The sequence below is a fragment of the Pleurodeles waltl genome, chromosome 3_1 (genome assembly GCF_031143425.1).
Source record: "Pleurodeles waltl isolate 20211129_DDA chromosome 3_1, aPleWal1.hap1.20221129, whole genome shotgun sequence".
Taxonomy (NCBI): Eukaryota; Metazoa; Chordata; class Amphibia; order Caudata; family Salamandridae; genus Pleurodeles; species Pleurodeles waltl.
This window is the reverse complement of record NC_090440.1, coordinates 291,078,077-291,101,999: the sequence shown is the minus strand read 5'-3', so window position 1 is coordinate 291,101,999 and position 23,923 is coordinate 291,078,077. Positions and strand designations below refer to the sequence as shown.

Here is a 23,923-nt window from a genome sequence, read left to right as displayed (position 1 = left end):
GGTCCTTTTTGAAAAAGGACATAGCTGGGCTATTATACTGACTTTTTCATTGCCATTATACCCTATGGTAGTTATATATACTGCTTTATTATGGTACCGTGGGACTCCCACTACGACGAAGGGGAACGATTCAAACATGTGCATCTATGAAAGATCCAATACTGGAGAACTAGGTTAGACAATATGTAGTTACAAGTAGATGTGCTCCAGGCCCATCCACGCCTGTCAGAGCCCAAATGAGGCTGGCCACCCCTCTTGGTTCTGCTTTGGGGGTGGCTTGTGTCTTGAATCCTGGTTCGCTGCTTGTCCTTTTATAGGCAAAAATGTTTAATCTCTCTTTGGTCGCCTTGTTCAAGACTTTCTGATTAAGGTTGTTATGGGGGAAGAAGAGGGCAGCTGGGTGCATTTCTCCACCCACACCCCCTCCAAAAGTTACCTCCATTGATTGGCTGTTACTTAGGTCTATGGGGGGGGGGTCATTAATACCAAAATTGCCCTAACGGAGAGTCTCTTGTTTGGCAGAGGGATAGAGGTCTCTTCTTGTAACCCTGAGAAGACAGTGGTGCTTGGGCTGGGGATATTAGGGGCCTGAAGCTTACCTCTTGTTGCCCTTGAGGGAGAGTGGGTGGGGGGCTAGTAATACTAATGCCACAGATATATCGCCCCCCCCTGAGCTTAGCTTTTTGTATGTCCAATCTCTGTTGGCCTCTATTAAATCAAAGCAGGGGCCTCAGAGAGGCAAAGCTACTGTTATCCACTTTAGTAGTTTGGGCAGTGAAAATTATTGCCTTAATGAATTGCCAATATTCATACAAGTCATATCTCTGGATTGCTGCAAAAAAAACAAAAAAAACTTTCCTCTTTTGCTTTTAGAACATTCCTCATTTTTTTTTAAATATAATCAAATTTTTAGGCACAATGATCCCTTATAGTTACTATTTGTATATGATTTATGATCCTTTGCTTTTTTCTCAGAATTTCAAAGTCTGACTGTCTATTGTTAAAATGTTTCAGAGTCTTATTTTTACAATGCTTACCAATTTAAGTCAATGATATTCATATGATTCCAGTCCATTCAGGACACTCATTTGAACTCATAATTGTAATGAAATGCCTCTTTTTGTATAGTCACCCTCAAGTTTTTTTGACTGATGCTGCTGGTGTTTGACCCACAGTGCACCGAGGCCTGCTAATCAGACCTCAATGCCACTGTCCTGACCCTAAAATGCATATGTTACATTTGCTTGTATCCAAGTGCCATAAGCTAACTTGCATGTAATTTCCTAGTGTATGGTATAAGGCCATTTAAAACAATAGCACCCCCCCCCCCTTGCAATATATGTAAGTCATCCCTAGGTCAGGCCTACCAATCCCTAAGGCAGGGTGCAGCATATTCCGCGAGTAGAACCTGTATTTTACGTGTTCTGGCAGTCAAAACACAAAACTGTTGTTTTTACTGTGGAATAGCTTGGACTCCCCCCACCTCCCCATTGATGAGTGCAGGGTTGCACGCTGACACCTCAACTGTGCTAACTATTGAACAGTACGACTAAAGTTGATACTCCAAGCAATCATACAACTCATTACATCAGGCCCAGCTTGATTCTCGAGTCGAAATTAACGTAGCATGTTGCAGTGTGCAAATTTTATAAAGTTGCCACTTTGTTGTCTTTAGCCTCAACGGCTGAAAAAGGAACCCGTTCCCGAGACAGCTTTCTGCCCTCCTACGGAGATGTGCTAACAACTCCCAGGAAAGGAGATGATAAAAGTCTGCACTGGAGAGAGGTGTTACCTCCCTCCTGCAGGAAGCCACACAGATGTTGGCCCAAAAGATTAGCTTTAAAGGAGAGGCCACCTTTGAAGTACAAATGGGTAACACTTGGGAGAGGAGCTGCTCCACTGTCTAGGTAGCAGGCTCAGTGGTGTAACTAAACTCGAGGGGCCCCCAGCAAAGTACATGGAGGGGCTCCCCTGGTCTCAGTCAGGACCTCTCAGGCCAGGGTACTGTACTGAGTTGGTCCCCGGGAGCTCCGGCCTCCCACCTGCACTGTGGAGGTTGGAGGGGCTAATGTTACGCCACTAGACAGGCTGGTACTAGGAACAGGGAAGGAGAAAACAGGTGCCAGACTGGATTTCCGGGGGCCTGTAGCCTCCTTGGTAGCCACATCTCTGGGTTGGGTTAAGGAGCTCTGGACGCTGAGAGAGGGGTTCTGCCATGTTGGGAGTGGGCAGAATGGTGTAACCTGGGATAGCCAGGTGTCACACCTCCCAGGAAGTGGTCAGCAGGAGAAAGTGGACCTAGTAGCCCATTAGCTGCTGACAGCATCTACCTGGAGAGCATTTTCTGAGCGTAAAGCAGCACCTCTGGTATCTAGAACTCAGATCTCGACTAGAAAGGAAGGAAGGCTGCTTTTTTGTATAGAGAAACCGGCAAAGAAGCTGCATCGGCATGGACTGCAGCTGTTGAACCTGGAGGCTAGCAAAGAAGAGGGCTTGTGCTTGCTGTGTCCTGCTCATGGAGGAGTCATCTCCGGAGCCCAGCTGAAGCAAAGACTCCAAGCATCAGTTGGCCCCTGCTGAGGCAAGCGAGGAGCCACCAATCTTGCAGTGACTAGACTTCTACAAGGGCCGAAAGGACTTCAAGGGACTTCAACCCTGCGATCAGGACAATTCAGTATCTCCGGAATACTCCAGTGGATCTTTTTTTGTTGTGGTGTCTAAAAATAAACAAAAATACAGTCTATTTTTATCAATTGCTGTCTGATTTATTGAGTCTCTTGTGTATTTCTTCTTTAATTATTCTGATGATGTTTAAATGATTTACACTTGTTCCTTTGTGTAAACCTTGCTGCTCAGAACAACAACTAGCCAAGGCTGAGCTTGAGAGTTTAACACACAGAACTAACTGGTCCTAAAGAGGTTGGTAAGTGTACTACACAGTGAGGTTGCACATCCACACAATATAATACACCCAATGTCCTCACAGTCGTTTTTTCCAACTTAAATTAATGAATTAAGTAGCTAGACCCTAACATCTGCAAATGCACTTTAGACCATTTCAAACCTACAATAATTTTTGCAGGGTTAATATCTGTATCAATTATTCCTCTGTTTTGAGATATGGTTGTAATATGTGTCAAGAAATGATGGCCAATTTTAAATCCGGTCACCAAGTAAAAGTATTAACATAAAAAAGTGATGTTAAATATTATACCTCCGCTACTCGGTGATCAAGTGGACCTAGTTGGATTATCTTCCATAAATATGCCATTAAACATTCTCCCACTGTAATAAACAAACCAAGCTAATATTGATACACCTTGGATAACCAATAGGCATTAATTAATATAGGTGCAAGTATTGAATAAGCTCAATTCAAAACATCACACACTGCAATACCTATTTTCCAGCATTATAATAGACACTTATGAAAATCATGGATGTTACCATACACCTACCAATCAGAAGAAATATACAGTCCAACTGGTCTGTAATTTCATTGTTGCAGCAAGAGAAAAATAAAACTTGAGCAACATCAGTATCAATGTGGCATGCTCAAATTAATACTACTAACAATCACAACTAGACAGCATTTGATCTCTCCACTAATGCTAATACTGGTACAGCACACTTCTTCGGATGATATATCTAGGCCTTCATACCAGCATCCATTACATTTCTGCTTTAATATGATAAGTCATATATATCATACAATGATCCCTTCCTGGCTGTGATACAAGCAACGTTTCTGTAATGTAGATATATGAAAGTGGAACAGATAGTTGAAAAAATTATTCTTCTAAAAGAGCAAAAACTTTGATTAACTTCTGCCTGAATGTGTTAGTGAACCATGTCTCATTCATTGCCAATTTTAGTCAGAATAGCCCTACTGTCTAAAAACAACAAAAAAGTCAAAGGTTTAGTAGACTCATCAATTGTCTCATCACTGTAGTATTCAATATGTCTCCTTTCCCTAGTCCCCTTTATAAACATTAGTGGCTGTACATTTTACCTTTCTTTGGTAAGCAGTATATCTGTTGAAGTAGTCCTTCTTAATGCTTTTTTAGCTATGACATTTGAGGTGATCTACCTGCTCTAGCTTGGCAATGATGATAGCACACTAATCAGCACTGCTGATATTGATAAAGGATTTGTAAAAAAGAAGTATAGCATGCAGCTAATGGATTAAATAAAACAAACAAGGAAATTCATTACAGGTCAGTTTTTCAATACTTACCTTCTACATATAGTTCCAGCTCGCAAAAAGCGGTCCCTCTTCTTAAATGAGCTTTTATTCTAGATGATGAATTATCTGGAACGGGTGGTGTTAGTAGTTCAAGTGCCTTTAAAAAAAAATGCAAAATGTATGTATATATATATATATATATAATGTGGATATATTGTTACTACACATATCACTGCATTTACATAACACTTTACAGACCAAGAATAAGGGAATTACTACCAATATTCTACTGAAGATACGAATGTGGTCGCCTTTATAACTTTCAGTGCTTGGAAGTTACATAAACGTCAAACACTACCATTGCACTGTAGCTCCAAAATATTAATGTATATATAAAATTGAGTAAAGCTGACATAACAGGTCAAGAGAAAACAACCCTTCACATCAAATGGATCTGAATATCCCTCCTACCAGAATCCACCTACTCACCTGAAAAGAACCAGTTAGCCATTAACTAGCTAGCTTTCATCCCATATATCAACAGAGGAACGACCAATTAACTTTGTCCATGGGACAGATCAAGTCAAGAGGGAGCTATAGACATGGGAGCGACAGACAGAAAAGAGATGGAAATATAAACATGCAAAAAAGTAAAGGGGTAACAAGGAAGGAAGCACCAATTGTTTTTTTTTTTTTTAACATATTGTAATCCTATTTTTACATCACATATATATATTTTGAATGCAAAAGCATTCAAATACCTCTTTCTTTGTGAGAAATCCCAAAACAAATTTCTAATTCTACAAGGTTATTTTTTTTTTTTTAAATAATCACATGAAGAAAACATTCCAATTATTAGCACTATTTCGTGTTATTATTTTTAAACAGCCTGCTAGATCGAGTAACCAGACTGATCTAACCAATTTACAACTCTGTCCCAGGATTAATGGTGAAAAACGTAGTTGTTTATGAATTCAAAGAAGATACCCCACAATGGAAAACTAAGCTTTAATATAAGTAAATGTTTCACCATCATGTTAACTTATTTGATATCTGTTAGAAATGGGGTTTCTGGTTGGCTAGGGTATGCACCTCAGCCAGGCAGAACTTACCCACTCTAGTCAGGGCAAGGGAGTTACACGTCCAAGATAACCCCTGCTCACCCCCTTGGTAGCTTGGCACGAGCAGTCAGGCTTAACCCGGAGGCAATGCGTAAAGCGTTTGCACAACACACACATACATGTGACGCAATATCCCCACCACAAAGGAAACACAACACCAGATTATATGAAAATACACTGTATTGTACACAACGTAATTATTAGACCAACATCACATAACAGTACTATCCTGCTACCTTAGCAGTTGTCAGAACGTTACACATTAGTTACTCTGCAAACTAGCAGTAGTCACACATAACACACAGGTTACTCAGTATTCTGCAACATAAGCAGTAGTCAGGAAACACGTTATCACATTAGAACACTTGTCATAAGAATATCATAAAACGCCCATAGTAGGAACATTAGAAAACCTATGGCAAGTTAAGCAAACATATTAGCAAGTCATGCCCATAAAAGGAACATGTGCACACATATGTAAAACCATCAAAGAACAGGTAGGCAATATATCACAATTAGAAAAGTCTGTAACAAGAACTTCAATTATGATCCTATTGGTCCATTTAAAAGTACCTGGTAGATGGTAGAGGCACCTCCAGTGCCTAATACGAATAATGGGGCCCCCGGCGCTCCTCTGCGCAAAACGGGGGCCTCCCTGATCTCCTGGGGATAGGGGAGGGCGGCACGCACCTCCTCTAGATGAAAAACGGGCCCCTCTGAGGGCCGTCAACACTGGGGGCCCCCCTAGGCCTCCACCGGCCCTCCCGAGGGGGGCCCAGGTCAGGGAAACCTTTGGGACGGAGGGGGGCGCCACGCACCCCCTCCGATTCAAGTGCGGGCCCCTCCTGGGACCCGCAACCTTTGTCGGGCCCCCCGAGCCTTGTCTGGCTCTCCTCACTAGGGGGGAGCCCAGAAAAATTAGTGCCGGCCCACACAAGGGCCAAGCTGGGGACCAGCGGCGCGGGCGAGCCTCCGGCGAGGCCTCGGTCCGCCCGGGAACTCCCCGAGAGAGCCTCTCCAGGCTCAGCAGGGCAGGGAGAGGCTTCCTCCTCTCCCGGCCGTCTCGGGATTCTTTCCGGCCCACGGCAGGGCCTTCCGGTGCCCCGGGGGGACTCACCAGAGCAGTCCTCGCCCCGGGGGCACCCACAGGAGCACGCTTGCTCCTTAGGATCCAACAAGGAGCTTTCCTTCGTGCCCTGGGGGCACAGGGCTGAACACAAACCTCGCGCTCAGCTGAGTGCTCTGCCCGGGTTGCGGCGGTGATTTCCTTTTTAGTCCAGGCGCGCTCCAGGAAGCGCGAGGACATATTTAAAATCCGGGCTGCGGCGGTGATTTCTTTTTAGTAGAGACACGCTCCAGGAAGCGCGAGGGCATGATTTAAAACCCGGGCTGCGGCGGTGATTTCCTCAAGCAAAAGAAAAGCGCTTTCAAAGCGCTAGGACCTCAGCAGCTTCCACTATTAAAAGAATGCCCTTTTTTTCTCTTCAAGCATCCTGGGCACAGATGTCAAAGATCGTTGCAGGGGTCAGGGGCCACAGCACCCTGCCCCTGGGAACAACTACACAAGAAGGAGCATAGGGCTGGTGGGCCCAGCTACAGGCCAGCACAAGGGGTGCAGATGGTGGCAGTTCCTCCTAGTGACCAGGCAGGTCACAGGTCAGCACAGCAGCAGCAGTCCATGGCGGTTTCCTGGTGAGTCCATTCATCAGCGTCCTGTGTCCAGTTTCAAGTTCCAAGAATGTTCAAATTGTGGGGAAAATTCCCCTGTACTTATAGTCAGTTCTTACAGTGTTTTACAGTGGTAGGGAGAGGAGGTTCCAGCCAGTTACAACTGGTTCTGGGAGTGCCCCCTCTCTCCTTTCAGCACAGGCTCCAAACATCAGTGGGGGGTTAACGACCCTATTGTGTGAGGCCAGGGCACAGCCTTTACAAATGTAGGTGTGCCCCGCCTCTCCCTTCTCTCAGCCCAGGAAGACTATTCAGTATGTAGATGCACCTCAGTGACACCTCCACCCTCCCTGTGTACAGGCTGTCTGAAAAGTATGCACAAAGCCCCAACTGTCACTCTGCCCAGACGTGGATTGGAGTCAAGCTGCAAAACACCAGAATCATAAGCACAGATAAATGCGCACTTTCTAGAAGTGGCATTTCTGTGATAGTAATAAAAAATACACCCACACCAGTAAGCAGTATTTATTATCACCATCACAACCATACCAAACACGCCTACGCTAGCCCTCATAAATCAGACAATACCCCTACACATAAGGCAGGGCATTTCTAATGCAATCCTATGAGAAGGCAGCACTCACAGCAGTGAGACACCAAGTTAGGCTGTTTGTCACTACCAGGACAGGCCATGCAATATGGCACATGTCCTGCCTTTCTACATACATGGCACCCTGCCCACAGGGCGTACTTTAGGGGTGACTTACATGTAGTAAAAGGGGAGTCCTGGGCCTGGCAAGTAAATTTAGATGCCAGGTCCCTGTGGCAGAAAACTGCGCACACAGGCCCTGCGCTAGCAGGCCTGAGACAGGTTTGAAAGTCTACTTCAGTGGGTGGCGCAAGCAGCGCTGCAGGCCCACTAGTAGTATTCAATTTACAGGCCCTGGGTATAGAGATACCACTGTACAAGGGACTTATAGGTAAATTAAATATGCCAATCAGGTATAAGCCAATCATACCAACTTTAGATGGGAGAGCACCTGCACTTTAACACTGGTCAGCAGTGATAAAGTGCTCAGAGTCCTAGAGCCAACAGCGAAAGGTCAGAAAAACCAGGAGGAAGGAGGCAAAAAGACTAGGGATGACCATGCGTATGGCCAAAAGTCCAACACAACCCCCTACCAGCCAAAATCCAGGGGAGAACAATCAATACCTTGATGTACTTTCCTGATTGGGGCGATAGAACAAGGACCCAGGCCCACAACAGCAGGGGCATGTTCCAGTTCTACGCCTTCCTGACTCCACTGGGATCTCTCTGTCAATGCGTCCCAGGCAGCCTAGACCAACCCACGGGGATTCTCTAGCTGCCAATGGCCAGAACCAGGCCCCAGGCCATCTAGGAGCCTCTGGTCTCTGAAACCATAATGAGTGGGGGGCGGTAGCCCCAGGTGCAAAGCAACCTGTCTCCACTCCCTTTCCGATCAGTTCAGGGGCTCTACCCTGCCACTGATCCACCAACCTAGGGTCCGCACCCATAGGTTCTACAGGGGCTAGAGGCGAGGCTCTCCTCCCTCTACCCCTCCTTCTAGGATCCCGCCCTCCTCTCCTAGGAGGGGTATCACCAGAATCCACACTTGCCAGGGTGCTGGGTACAGCAGCCCTGCACAACTTTCTCGCCAGCCCATGATCACTACCTGGCGACTGACCACCCAACCTAGGGACGACACCCTTGGGTTGCACCGGGGTCCGGGGCGGGCTTCCCCCTCCCTGAACCCCACTTCCAGAGTCCTGCGTCTCCCCACCTCGGGAGAAGCCACCAGAAGTTTCACACAGGGGGGTGAGCACACTAACCGCCCCCCCAACCAGGTCAGAGTTTACCCCCTGAACCTGTCTATCTAGTCCAGGGACGACACCCTTAGACTGGACCATTGCCCAGCGAACCAGGACTTCCTTGGGAGCACACCTACCCCCTACCAGATCAGAGCTTACCCCCTGAATCTGGCAATCCAACCCAGAGTCACTACCCTGCGGTTGAACCACTGCCTGGCGCACCAGGACTTCCTTGGGAGCACACGTACTCCCCATCAGGTCAGAGTTTACCCCCTGAACCTGATCATCCAACCCAGAGTCACCACCCTGCGGTTGAATCATTGCCTGGCGCACCAGGACTTCCTGGGGGGCACACCTACCCCCCACAAGGGAAACACTTTCCCCAAGGGCCATACAAGAGTCTGGCTGGCGCAGGTCTCCTGACCTCTGCCCATCTGACAGAGTCTGGATTCCCCCCAGCCCAGAAATGGTCTCACCAAGGTCATTCCTGGGGGGCTCTGCACTCAGAGCTGACCCCTGACCCTCCAGGTTCTCCACTGGGGCCCGCAGCCCCCTCTCAACCCTATGCCTGGATTTCCGCCTCCTCCGCTGTAGAGCTAGACTACCAGACACCAGGACCGGCGGAACGCTATCACCAGCCACCCGCCCAAGTCCTAATGACAAAATGGGATCCTTCTGAACAGCTGGCCCTACGGCACAGGCTAGGCTCACCTCCTGGCGTTCACTCATGGAACCCCCCAGGACCTGGGACTGGAGCTCAGGTACCCTGGGCCTCAGCCCAACCCCATTCCCTCTCCTCTGAGACTGGACATGGGGTGCCTTACCCGCCCCAATACACTGGGACCTACCTGGGACACAAGCCTTTCCCACCACACCTGGTTGGGAAACACCTAGACCACTCTCATTAGGAACACCCCCTAATGTCACACCAGACCCTCTGGTACGCAACCAGAAGTCTGCCTCCTTTGCAAGCTCCCTGGGGTCAGAGAGCTCACACACTGACAAGTGTTGGCGTAACTCTGAAAAACAACAACGAAACAGGTGCTCTCTGAGAATCAGATTAAACAGCCCTTCAAAATTGTTTACTGTGCTACCCTTCACCCATCCATCTAGTGCAATGCAGCAAGCCTCCACAAACTCCTCCCAAGACTGGTGGGACAGTTTCTTACCACCCCTAAACCTTTTTCTGTATTCCTCAGGGGAGAAACCATACTTCACAATCAGTGCGTTCTTCACAGCGGAGTACCCCTCCCTGTCACTCTCTTCTAGAGTCAGTAGGGCATCCCTCCCCTCCTCAGGAATAAAACTCCCTAGGCCAGTTCCCCAATCCTTCTCAGGGATCCTGCGCTCTACCAGAGCCTTCTCATATTCCTTTAACCACTGACGTATGTCACCCCCCTCTTGGAACCTAGGTACCAGATCTATGGGTATGTGAGGAACCTCTTTGCTACAGCACTGTACATTGCTGCCACCACTGGACTCCACCTGCAACGCTGGTGAGTCCAGAACCTTCAGACTGCGCTCTAGAGCGAGTCTTTCTCTGGCAAAGGCCCTCTCTGCCTCTTCCATTCTCTCCTGTACTAAGGCCTTCTCTACCTCAGCCCTTCTCTCCTCAACAGCTAGGCGCGCTAACTGCAACTTCAGGTCCCTCTCTTCCCGCCTATCTCTTAGCTCATCAGGCGTCATGGAATGAGAGGTAGCCCTGCTTCTTACACTGGACCCAGCAAGGGACTCCCTATCACTGGGGCCTTCCCTGTCAACTGGCGTCCCCATCCGGTCATTCTCACCCTCCTGATCAGTCTCTCTACCACTCTCTAGGGATGAGGTCTGGGAGCCCTCCCATTGGGAACCCTCGCTACACTCAGGATCCTCTGGGTACCCCCTAAGCACACTCCCTCCCTGGGTAAATGTCACAAACCTTTCAAAGAAATTCAGAGATCTCCTGAGGTCCCCTTCTACAGGCAGCCCTCTCTCTCTACAGAACCCCTCTAATTCCCCCTGCGTGTAAAACGGCAGGTCCTCTAAATCAAAGGTAAGCCCCATCTTGAAAAGGTACAAATAACTCAACTGTGACAACCACAATACCCAAGCGTGAGAACTGAAAACAGGTAAAATGACCAAAGAGAGAAAGTTAAGAGAAGCCAAACATGTGATGGTCTAAACGAAATCCTTATAGTGAAATAATGAGTCACAATGGTATTGTGCAAGCGCAAGTCCTATCCTCACCGCTGACTTCCAATGTTAGAAATGGGGTTTCTGGTTGGCTAGGGTATGCACCTCAGCCAGGCAGAACTTACCCACTCTAGTCAGGGCAAGGGAGTTACACGTCCAAGATAACCCCTGCTCACCCCCTTGGTAGCTTGGCACGAGCAGTCAGGCTTAACCCGGAGGCAATGCGTAAAGCGTTTGCACAACACACACATACATGTGACGCAATATCCCCACCACAAAGGAAACACAACACCAGATTATATGAAAATACACTGTATTGTACACAACGTAATTATTAGACCAACATCACATAACAGTACTATCCTGCTACCTTAGCAGTTGTCAGAACGTTACACATTAGTTACTCTGCAAACTAGCAGTAGTCACACATAACACACAGGTTACTCAGTATTCTGCAACATAAGCAGTAGTCAGGAAACACGTTATCACATTAGAACACTTGTCATAAGAATATCATAAAACGCCCATAGTAGGAACATTAGAAAACCTATGGCAAGTTAAGCAAACATATTAGCAAGTCATGCCCATAAAAGGAACATGTGCACACATATGTAAAACCATCAAAGAACAGGTAGGCAATATATCACAATTAGAAAAGTCTGTAACAAGAACTTCAATTATGATCCTATTGGTCCATTTAAAAGTACCTGGTAGATGGTAGAGGCACCTCCAGTGCCTAATACGAATAATGGGGCCCCCGGCGCTCCTCTGCGCAAAACGGGGGCCTCCCTGATCTCCTGGGGATAGGGGAGGGCGGCACGCACCTCCTCTAGATGAAAAACGGGCCCCTCTGAGGGCCGTCAACACTGGGGGCCCCCCTAGGCCTCCACCGGCCCTCCCGAGGGGGGCCCAGGTCAGGGAAACCTTTGGGACGGAGGGGGGGCGCCACGCACCCCCTCCGATTCAAGTGCGGGCCCCTCCTGGGACCCGCAACCTTTGTCGGGCCCCCCGAGCCTTGTCTGGCTCTCCTCACTAGGGGGGAGCCCAGAAAAATTAGTGCCGGCCCACACAAGGGCCAAGCTGGGGACCAGCGGCGCGGGCGAACCTCCGGCGAGGCCTCGGTCCGCCCGGGAACTCCCCGAGAGAGCCTCTCCAGGCTCAGCAGGGCAGGGAGAGGCTTCCTCCTCTCCCGGCCGTCTCGGGATTCTTTCCGGCCCACGGCAGGGCCTTCCGGTGCCCCGGGGGGACTCACCAGAGCAGTCCTCGCCCCGGGGGCACCCACAGGAGCACGCTTGCTCCTTAGGATCCAACAAGGAGCTTTCCTTCGTGCCCTGGGGGCACAGGGCTGAACACAAACCTCGCGCTCAGCTGAGTGCTCTGCCCGGGTTGCGGCGGTGATTTCCTTTTTAGTCCAGGCGCGCTCCAGGAAGCGCGAGGACATATTTAAAATCCGGGCTGCGGCGGTGATTTCTTTTTAGTAGAGACGCGCTCCAGGAAGCGCGAGGGCATGATTTAAAACCCGGGCTGCGGCGGTGATTTCCTCAAGCAAAAGAAAAGCGCTTTCAAAGCGCTAGGACCTCAGCAGCTTCCACTATTAAAAGAATGCCCTTTTTTTCTCTTCAAGCATCCTGGGCACAGATGTCAAAGATCGTTGCAGGGGTCAGGGGCCACAGCACCCTGCCCCTGGGAACAACTACACAAGAAGGAGCATAGGGCTGGTGGGCCCAGCTACAGGCCAGCACAAGGGGTGCAGATGGTGGCAGTTCCTCCTAGTGACCAGGCAGGTCACAGGTCAGCACAGCAGCAGCAGTCCATGGCGGTTTCCTGGTGAGTCCATTCATCAGCGTCCTGTGTCCAGTTTCAAGTTCCAAGAATGTTCAAATTGTGGGGAAAATTCCCCTGTACTTATAGTCAGTTCTTACAGTGTTTTACAGTGGTAGGGAGAGGAGGTTCCAGCCAGTTACAACTGGTTCTGGGAGTGCCCCCTCTCTCCTTTCAGCACAGGCTCCAAACATCAGTGGGGGGTTAACGACCCTATTGTGTGAGGCCAGGGCACAGCCTTTACAAATGTAGGTGTGCCCCGCCTCTCCCTTCTCTCAGCCCAGGAAGACTATTCAGTATGTAGATGCACCTCAGTGACACCTCCACCCTCCCTGTGTACAGGCTGTCTGAAAAGTATGCACAAAGCCCCAACTGTCACTCTGCCCAGACGTGGATTGGAGTCAAGCTGCAAAACACCAGAATCATAAGCACAGATAAATGCGCACTTTCTAGAAGTGGCATTTCTGTGATAGTAATAAAAAATACACCCACACCAGTAAGCAGTATTTATTATCACCATCACAACCATACCAAACACGCCTACGCTAGCCCTCATAAATCAGACAATACCCCTACACATAAGGCAGGGCATTTCTAATGCAATCCTATGAGAAGGCAGCACTCACAGCAGTGAGACACCAAGTTAGGCTGTTTGTCACTACCAGGACAGGCCATGCAATATGGCACATGTCCTGCCTTTCTACATACATGGCACCCTGCCCACAGGGCGTACTTTAGGGGTGACTTACATGTAGTAAAAGGGGAGTCCTGGGCCTGGCAAGTAAATTTAGATGCCAGGTCCCTGTGGCAGAAAACTGCGCACACAGGCCCTGCGCTAGCAGGCCTGAGACAGGTTTGAAAGTCTACTTCAGTGGGTGGCGCAAGCAGCGCTGCAGGCCCACTAGTAGTATTCAATTTACAGGCCCTGGGTATAGAGATACCACTGTACAAGGGACTTATAGGTAAATTAAATATGCCAATCAGGTATAAGCCAATCATACCAACTTTAGATGGGAGAGCACCTGCACTTTAACACTGGTCAGCAGTGATAAAGTGCTCAGAGTCCTAGAGCCAACAGCGAAAGGTCAGAAAAACCAGGAGGAAGGAGGCAAAAAGACTAGGGATGACCATGCGTATGGCCAAAAGTCCAACAATATCCATAAACATTCAAATGAAATAGCACATTCATCCCTTCGCTCTGGAGGATGGCCAACTACCTGAGCAGGGTTTTAAATGTGTGGACAAATTTAAGTTTGCTGCTTTAACCACTTAGGTACTGATTCCTCTCGGAGTTTCAGACATTTATTAAGAAAGCACAATTATATTTTCTTTAGCTAGATGTGGAAAGGGCTTGGTTTCACAGGCAGGGGCTCATTAGTTTCTGGTGACAGGCAGAAATGCAGATTATTTAGCAACCAAGATATGGGTTATTAGTAAATGCAGCTAGAGTCTTAGATTATAAATAGCTGTTTTGATTTACCGTTGTAATTAGTGCTTTAAGGACAATACCTCTGAACCATTGATATCTAAGTTATGAAGAGACATTTTAGTAAGAGAGGTCGGGCTCAGGTAGAATAACAGAAAGAAAATGTCTGATTAATGTGAAAATATGATATCACCTTTGAAAGGAAGAATGGGTGAGCTCATAAAGACACTTTGGCTGTCACTATTAATTTGCCAAACTCCAACCGCCAAGAGACCGCATGTGTGGTCCAAACACAGCCGGCCCTATTTGGAGTTCACCGCAGGCACTGTGGGCGGAAACAGCATTTCTGCCCGCAGGCCCTGAGGTGAACAGGGCCCCAACATTGCAGCCGGCTCAATCAAGCCGACGGCAATGTGGCGGTGCGGCGGGTGCAGCAGCACCCGTCGCGCATTCCACTGTCCGTAATTCAGGCAGTGGAATGCGTGACGGGGCTGTGTATGGGGCCAGTGCAGGTGCACTGTAATGCCAAGTGCATGGGCAGTGCATGGGCCCCCAGGAGTCCATGATGCCCCCATTCCGCCAGCCTTTCCATGGCAGAGGAACCGCCATGAAAGGCTGGCAGTATGGGGACTCGTAATCCAGAGGGCAGCATTGCTTGCAGTGCTGCCCTGGCAGATTACAACTGCCGGGACTGCCAGGCTGCCGGCAACCTGGCGGTGTCAGCGGTCCGACAGTTGTGGCTCTGCCACGGTCGTACTGTGGCAGTCGGACCGCCACAACCGCGGCAGTCCAACTGCCACCGTAGTCTGGCAGTCTCAAGATCCCCCAGACTCATAATGAGGGCCTTTATTGCTAAAGAATTGTGGATATGGCACGTAGAGACATACAGCTTCACTCTCACTCACTTTTCAACTGATGTTGCAGTCACTGAAAAGTCATATTAGGCAAAATATTTCCAAATGTCAGATTTATTTTAAGTCAAAAATGGTTTCCTCAGTATAATTTACTAAAATGCCAGAATTTCATGACTTTATAATAAGACAACCTTTGCTGTTTTAGATTAGTATTTTACCCTGGTTTCACTGGCGGGTTCCTGGATATACCCTGTGAACCTTCTAGCTCTAGATTTATGCATGGGTTTCAATATGGGTCTGAAATCGACATTACAAATATAAGTAAGATATTCACCTGTTACGGAGCGATTGCTCTTTTAAAAAATGAAAGGATCACTATACAGGGAGTGCAGAATTATTAGGCAAATGAGTATTTTGACCACATCATCCTCTTTATGCATGTTGTCTTACTCCAAGCTGTATAGGCTCGAAAGCCTACTACCAATTAAGCATATTAGGTGACGTGCATCTCTGTAATGAGAAGGGGTGTGGTCTAATGACATCAACACCCTATATCAGGTGTGCATAATTATTAGGCAACTTCCTTTCCTTTGGCAAAATGGGTCAAAAGAAGGACTTGACAGGCTCAGAAAAGTCAAAAATAGTGAGATATCTTGCAGAGGGATGCAGCACTCTTAAAATTGCAAAGCTTCTGAAGCGTGATCATCGAACAATCAAGCGTTTCATTCAAAATAGTCAACAGGGTCGCAAGAAGCGTGTGGAAAAACCAAGGCGCAAAGTAACTGCCCATGAACTGAGAAAAGTCAAGCGTGCAGCTGCCACGATGCCACTTGCCACCAGTTTGGCCATATTTCAGAGCTGCAACATCACTGGAGTGCCCAAAAGCACAAGGTGTGCAATACTCAGAGACATGGCCAAGGTAAGAAAGGCTGAAAGACGACCACCACTGAACAAGACACACAAGCTGAAACGTCAAGACTGGGCCAAGAAATATCTCAAGACTGATTTTTCTAAGGTTTTATGGACTGATGAAATGAGAGTGAGTCTTGATGGGCCAGATGGATGGGCCCGTGGCTGGATTGGTAAAGGGCAGAGAGCTCCAGTCCGACTCAGACGCCAGCAAGGTGGAGGTGGAGTACTGGTTTGGGCTGGTATCATCAAAGATGAGCTTGTGGGGCCTTTTCGGGTTGAGGATGGAGTCAAGCTCAACTCCCAGTCCTACTGCCAGTTCCTGGAAGACACCTTCTTCAAGCAGTGGTACAGGAAGAAGTCTGCATCCTTCAAGAAAAACATGATTTTCATGCAGGACAATGCTCCATCACACGCGTCCAAGTACTCCACAGCGTGGCTGGCAAGAAAGGGTATAAAAGAAGAAAATCTAATGACATGGCCTCCTTGTTCACCTGATCTGAACCCCATTGAGAACCTGTGGTCCATCATCAAATGTGAGATTTACAAGGAGGGAAAACAGTACACCTCTCTGAACAGTGTCTGGGAGGCTGTGGTTGCTGCTGCACGCAATGTTGATGGTGAACAGATCAAAAAACTGACAGCATCCATGGATGGCAGGCTTTTGAGAGTCCTTGCAAAGAAAGGTGGCTATATTGGTCACTGATTTGTTTTTGTTTTGTTTTTGAATGTCAGAAATGTATATTTGTGAATGTTGAGATGTTATATTGGTTTCACTGGTAATAATAAATAATTGAAATGGGTATCTATTTTTTTTTGTTAAGTTGCCTAATAATTATGCACAGTAATAGTCACCTGCACACACAGATATCCCCCTAACATAGCTAAAACTAAAAACAAACTAAAAACTACTTCCAAAAATATTCAGCTTTGATATTAATTAGTTTTTTGGGTTCATTGAGAACATGGTTGTTGTTCAATAATAAAATTAATCCTCAAAAATTCAACTTGCCTAATAATTCTGCACTCCCTGTATTTACAGCAGCTAAGTGTAATTTTAGAAACGAAAACTGAAAGCCAGACTAAGCCAACTACAGAGGAGAAGGCTTTACTGTTTTTCGTGATAGGTCGTTGGAAAATCAGTTCTTGCAGAACCAAAATATAGAACTTCTTTCACTGGAGGTCCTTCAGTATTCTGTTTAAAGGGTGCTAAGCCTTCTTTGGGATGTTCATTCAATCAGAAGGAAAATTATGATGCCTGCATGAGAGTTAAAGAGGAGTCCAGTAGTAACACTCCATGCTGAACAGCTGTGGTGCAGAAATAATTTGCAGTGATCGAACGTTGAGGTGAATGATCTTGGATGACATGCATCTGGCCTGCAGGGACAAGAAAGCCTAAATAGCGCAAAAGGCATGGACCTCGAGGCAACAACGGTCCTCTTCATACCATGCTGATTTGTGTTTCCTGCAGTGGCAAAAAAAACGGACATGGTATCCCAACAGGCAGAAGACAACTTTGATGACGCTTCAAAGAAATGCCTACTTAGGTGGTATGCCTTGTGTTTTCAATTCCTGTCAGGTATCCCACTGTGATCTGGGGATTCTGCAATACATGTCGACCAAATTTTCTAAGTTTTTTTGAAAGTGTATTGCATGTAATCCTTCTATTTGTTGCTGTATTAAATTGATGTACTTTTCTCAAAACGGAGGCAAATGTTATTGAGGGCAAAAAGCAAATCTGAGCTAAATGGATTGCTTTGGGTTACAGCATATTGAGATGCTATGAATGTTCTCTAGATTGCCCATTTACCTTACACAGTAAGGTGCCCTTTGTGAGGGACCTAAATCCTACATTGAGGTGTCCATCGAAATTGACATTAGAGACATTGACTTTTGGAAGGTGATTTCCCTCAATATGTTCTAGATCTGGTACCACCGTAGAGGTAACAGAGACAATAGAGATAATAGAGGCAGAGGACCTGGTTTAGAGTTTGGCAGAGGGTTACTTGTCTCATACATAACAGATGTCCCATCCTCCTCATTAGAAGAGCCGTGCACTTTTATTAAGACAGCTGGATATTCACCACATCTGTGACAGGGTAAAGCGTCGGCCAAACTCTAAATCAGGCCCAGAGTTAGTTTGCTCTACCAATCTGCTTTTTTTGTGTCTACATTTCTTTATAGTGATTTTCATAATACACAAAAAACTACTATAATAAAGTACAAAGTATACCACAAAGTGCTTAACTTCCATAAAAGAACTAGACACAGCACCTGATTTATATCTTAGCAAGACTACCGTAGTCCTGCTGCCGCTGCGGTCCTGTGAACTCTGTCAAGTCGACAGAGTTCTGACTGCTGTATTTAGATGTACAAAGGTTGAGCCGCCAACCGCATCAACAGAGTACGCTTCCTAGCCATCAGGCTGGCTGGCTCCTGCCGCCCCTATCTAGATGTTACAGTTATACAGGCGGTGTACTGGCGGTGGATTGCTGATGAAGGGTGCCCATCACGGGAGCCAATGTACATTGTAGAATGGCAGTGGCTATGGAATAGAGGTAAGTGACACACACAAAATGTACCTTAGCCATAAGTGTCCACCTACATGGCACACTTCACAACACACTACATATACACTATTATCCCTAGCCATTACACCACATCACTACATTTACATGCCAAAAACGCACGTTGCCATACATCCATAACGCAACATACAGACACACACTTGACATTACACCTACATCCAACACAACCATGAAAACCAACACAATTACACACTCTTCTACACAAAAACTCACACAAAAGCACAACACACAGCAACCACAACAAAACAGCAACACAGCTGAATGCTGCACACAGCAACACAACCAAACATACACAACAAACATCAGACCCACATGCAAGTGGCACACACACAGAAATAGCCACATCACCCATTCCAGCTCTCTCTACCTGAACCAGCTAATCCACTCACAACCCTCCAAGGTAAAAGCTGCAAAGTGCCAGGTATGTCTAATAATTGCCATACATGGGCAGAACTATAGGCAGGACATAAGTGAAGGGCAACACAGTCAGGGGCAGTTGAAGCATCCACACTTTTTCACTGTCACATATTAGTCACATTGCCAGGAAGGCAACACATGACAGAAGTAGTACATGCCTGAAGACCTGAGTCCACCTGTCACACAATGTGCCCCACATTGTGTATTGCTGTACAAGTTATTGTGTCATTGGAATAGAATTGCCATCCCAATGGTATACATGTACTAACTCGCATTCAAAACTGGAAGCACAAGATTACACTTACAGGTCCCACTGCAAAGTGCACACATGAACACAGTTTACAATTTTGATATTCAGTGTATTTTAGTGCAAGCGTTCCTGTGTTCATGAATACTTACACCAAAATAATATTTGTGTAAATGTTCAGATTTTGAAAATGTAGGTGTGTCGCCAATGATGTTTTGCAGACATATAAGTCACAGGTTGTTGAAAAAAAAACAATACTGTAACATATATTACTGCACTTGTTCCGGGATAATGTTAAGTGCTAAGATAACGTCCACTGGTAATATGTAATGCTTTCCGTCAAGTCCAGCGACAAAGGTCAAGTCGGGAAGGGAAGGGGAGGGGAGTGTAAATGGAAAGAGGGTAAGTTTTTACCTCATTTCTCTTTCAATCTGCCAACTCAGGTGTAGAGGTAACACTGCCATAGTTGCCTTGGTGGGAAGGCCAACATCTGATTTGCTTGGCGGGAAAAGTGGCTGGAGCCCCGCTGCCAGCCACTTTTCCCAATTGTGCCGTTGACACGGGTGTATATTCCTGGCAGCGTCAGGGGGACTCGTGCAGTCTTTCGCCTATGGGACCGCTGACATATACATCGGGTGAGTGGACCACCAAGGAGGCGGACAGGTTTTCTGATGGAAAACAGACAGCGGGACCGTTACCGCCAAGACCTAAATCCATCCCTAAATATGATCCCAGTAAGTAATAATAAGATTATAAGAAAGAAAGAAAGAAGAGAGAGAAATAGAGAAGAAAAACAAACCCCAGTAAGAAACAGATGAGGCATCAGGCTTAGCCAGCACAGTTAAAGCAATACCTAAGGTAACCCTCCCCCACGTAAAACATATTCCCACCAAACAAACATATAACACCACAAGCCCCAAATAAAACATCCCAGACTCTAATCCTAAAATGAAAAGACTCCAAACTCTATCTCAATGAAATGGATAACAGAAGTAGTCCCATGCCATAGGAAAAGAGTCAATGATCACAAAGTCTAAAAAAATAAAAAGTCTCCAAACCTCATCAAAACATGGATTTTATCCTGAACCGTATAAATTTGGCGTTCATATGTAGCCTATAAGGTTCAGTTATCCATTCTTGATACGTGGGCACCTGTGCTGTACTCCAATGTCTCAAATTGCAGAGCATGGCCACCATAAGAGCCGTTGACATGCATCTATGCCAACGGGAAGTTGTATTATCTAAATCAGCAAAGTCATGTAAGAGAGCCATTTTGTCTGACCCTTCAAAAAGGATAAAAATAGTTGAACTTAGTGTTTCCCATATATAGCGCCAATATGTATCTAGTGCAGGGCATGGCCAAAGTATGTGATACAGATCACATGCTATAGTAGAACACCTCCAACAAGCTGCACTGAGAACTAGATTAGTTTTCTAGAATTTGAAGGGAGACTAGTACAAATGATGTAGAATTTAAAAATATGCAAACTTTAAGAGACCTTCTCTGAGCGAGTGATCATGATACGCTAAGAACTCCTCCCAGTTGCCCTCTGAGTATTCCACTTCTAACCACTCCTGCCAGTAGAATTTAGCCGCAAACAAGTAGCATGTGAGTATAAATTATCAATAGGTATTTGGTACATATTAGATACGCCACTCTTGGAAAAGTCCCACAAGCTATGATAGTCCACAACTGGCAAAGCTGAGAGATGAATCAGATCTCGCCATAGTTTACCTCCCAAGCAATGCTTCATTTGCCAATACTCCCAGTGCTGCGATTGGGGAAAGGGAATTTTAGATTTTAATTACTCAAAGAAACAAAACGAGTCCGCATCAGGGACATCTCAAATTGATTTAATTCCCAGTTTTTCCGATAGAGCCCGTCTGATCGGCTGCCGATCTACAGTAATTCCCCCATTGTTCCAAAGTGGTGAGTCATTATTAACTGTGCTATCCACTCTCAAGAGTTGGTTCAGATCTCTGCAAGAGGTCCACATAGCCCTTATGGTTGCAGGACAAAGCGGGGGTGCTGAGACACGAGTATTGTACAAGATACCTAAACCCACAAGAGTCTTAGCAATATTCCGCTTCCATGCCACCCAATGTGGCTGATCAGTAATAGGAGCCAAAAGAAATCTTTTTGACACCAGAAAGGCTTGGACAGCTACCCTGCACTTAAAGGTGTCCAGAGAAACTTCAAGACAAAGGGCAGGGCTCTGTACTGACTGTGCCTTTCACTGATCAAAGCAACTTGTGTTTCCTCACCACTGCAAAGGAAAAACTGTTTACCTGTAATCCTAGATCTGTTCCAGGGAAATCCTCATCAAAGTCATAAGCACTGAATAGCCACACTCATATGCTGGGAGCCAGGAGCACTATATATCTCCATCCTTTAGAGAAGTAAAAATGGCCAGATTACATTTCATTTTCATCTTAAATAGATGGACAATGAAAAAATGAATGTCAATAATAAAAATGACTAGAGAAAAAGTACCACAGACCATTATTTGAAAGGAAAAGGAAAGGGAATAGGAGACATTTTTAACCAATAGGCTACCATTCATATAATAACATAGAAAATTGGCACTGCACCTTTAAAAGTCCCACAGTACCCCGTATATCCAATGATGCCCCGCAGGTGACAGTTAGGTCAGGTCATTTTTATGGAAAATAGGAATCCGGAGTACAAAATTTGTTGAGAGCTGCTGCCGTTTACATCCGGGGAGGAAGGAGGGTTGCATGTTACGTTGATGAGGATTCCCCTGGAAGAGAACTAGGATTACAGTTAAGCAATTTTCTTTCTCTTCCAGGAGATCCTCGTCAATAGTCATAAGCACTGAATAGAATAGCAAGCCCATCCCAAAAGAATGCGGACTAGAAAACAAGAGCAGCCAGCTCCAACAAGTAACCAAACAGATTCCTCAAAGAAACCTGTCCTACTTGAGTATCTTCTTTAGCATCTGAATCCATACAATAATGCCTAGTAAAGGTATGAGCAGATTTCCTTGTAATGGCTTTACAAATTTCAGAAACTGGTACATTCCTTAGTTGAGCTGTAGTAGCAGCTCTTCCTGTTGTAGTGTGTGCCCTAGGCCTAACAGGTAGGGATTTATGTGCTAGCTGGTAAGAAAGGAGCATACAAGAATCTATCCATTTAGAAATAGAGGATGCAAAACCTGTTCTCACCGGCCACAGTTAACAAAAAGGTGATCTGAATTACTTATAACTTTGCTTTTATCCAAGTGTCTAATGACCTTTCAGGTGACGTGGAGGAGTTAGGGAAAAATGTAAGTAGTGAAATATTCTGGTTAATGTGAAAGTATCACACTACCTTTGGAAGAAAACTGGAATGAGTTCTCATCACTATTTCATTGGAATGAAAAACTGTACAAGGCTCTTCGGAACATAGGGCTTGAATTTCACTTACCCTAGGAGCTGAAGTGAGGGCAACCAAAGCTGCTTTCCAGGTAAGTTTGGAGAGAACAATATTAAGTTCCCACAGAGGAGAATATGACCTAATTGGAAGGAACACCTTTTTAAGTCTTTGATCACTAGCATTTTAAAGAAAGATGTCTGTGAAGGAGATTTCCTATAGGCCGTAATGGCCTCAAGATGTATCTTACTGGAAGAAAATTGCAGCCCAGATTTAGCTAAATGAAGAAGATCCAGAATGACCACATCTTGGCATAAAATCAGATTATGATCATTTTGTGTACACATCAATAAAACCCTTTCAATTTGAAAGCATATGATCTTCTAGCAGAAGGTCTTTTAGCCTCTCTTAAAATGTCCATGCACTCTTGAGAAAAGCCTAATGGCCTGATTTAGGTCTTGGCGGAGGCAATACTCCTTCACAAACATGGCAGATAGTCCGACCACCTTATTATGATATCCGTAGGATATTATGGGATTGTTATAAGGTGCACAGGATATCTGTCATGATTGTGACAGAGTAGTCCCCTCCGCCAAGACCTAAAACAGACCCTAAGTGTCCAGAATGCAGGAATTCAGGAGCAATGCTGTCAAGTTCAGTGATGGAAGGTTTGGAAGTAATATCTGTCCTCCGCACTTATACAGGAGATCCTCTTGTGTGGCCTCTCTGATAGAAGATCTGTGGACCACCACTGCAAGGCCATTATGTTGCTATTAGAATCATGTTGGTCTTGGATTTGTGCAGTTTGACAATCACTGTTGGAATGAGAGGAGCTGGTGAAAATGCGTGGAGAAATTTCCCTGACCAATTTATCAAAAGGGCATTACCCTTCGACCCTTGTTAGGCAAACCTGGAAGCATAGTTGTGGCATTTTCAGTTGTTTGCATCTGCAAACGTGTCTATTTGTGGTTAACCCCATTTGTGAAAAATGCCTTGCAAGACCTATGGTTTTCTCTGAAGTGTTGACTGAGAAAATCTGCTTGCATATTTTGAATGCGTGGCAGTTGAATGGCTGTTAAAATTAAGTTCCTGGCTATTACCCATTTCCAGATGGCTTGAGCCTAGAGAGACCGAGGGCGAGAATAGGTCCCTCCCTGTTTGTTAAAAAATGTAGTGTTGTCGGTTTGAACAAGGAGAGAGTTTTTGGTGATTGCTGGACAGAAATATTTTAGAGAAAGGTGAACTGCTCTCAGTTCCAGCATATTGATGTGCAAGTCTTTCCTTGTCTGACCAAAATCCCGGAGTCTGAAA

General features: G+C 46.0%; 1 protein-coding gene across 1 annotated transcript in view; it reads right to left on the bottom strand.

Moving 5' to 3' along the window:
* DNAAF4 (dynein axonemal assembly factor 4) overlaps positions 1–23,923 on the bottom strand; it is a 165,754-nt gene that overhangs the window by 24,736 nt on the left and 117,095 nt on the right. Inside the window, exon 8 of the mRNA XM_069222427.1 lies at positions 4,238–4,343. Coding sequence (XP_069078528.1) covers positions 4,238–4,343 — 106 coding nt within the window. The remainder of the gene's footprint in view (positions 1–4,237; positions 4,344–23,923) is intronic.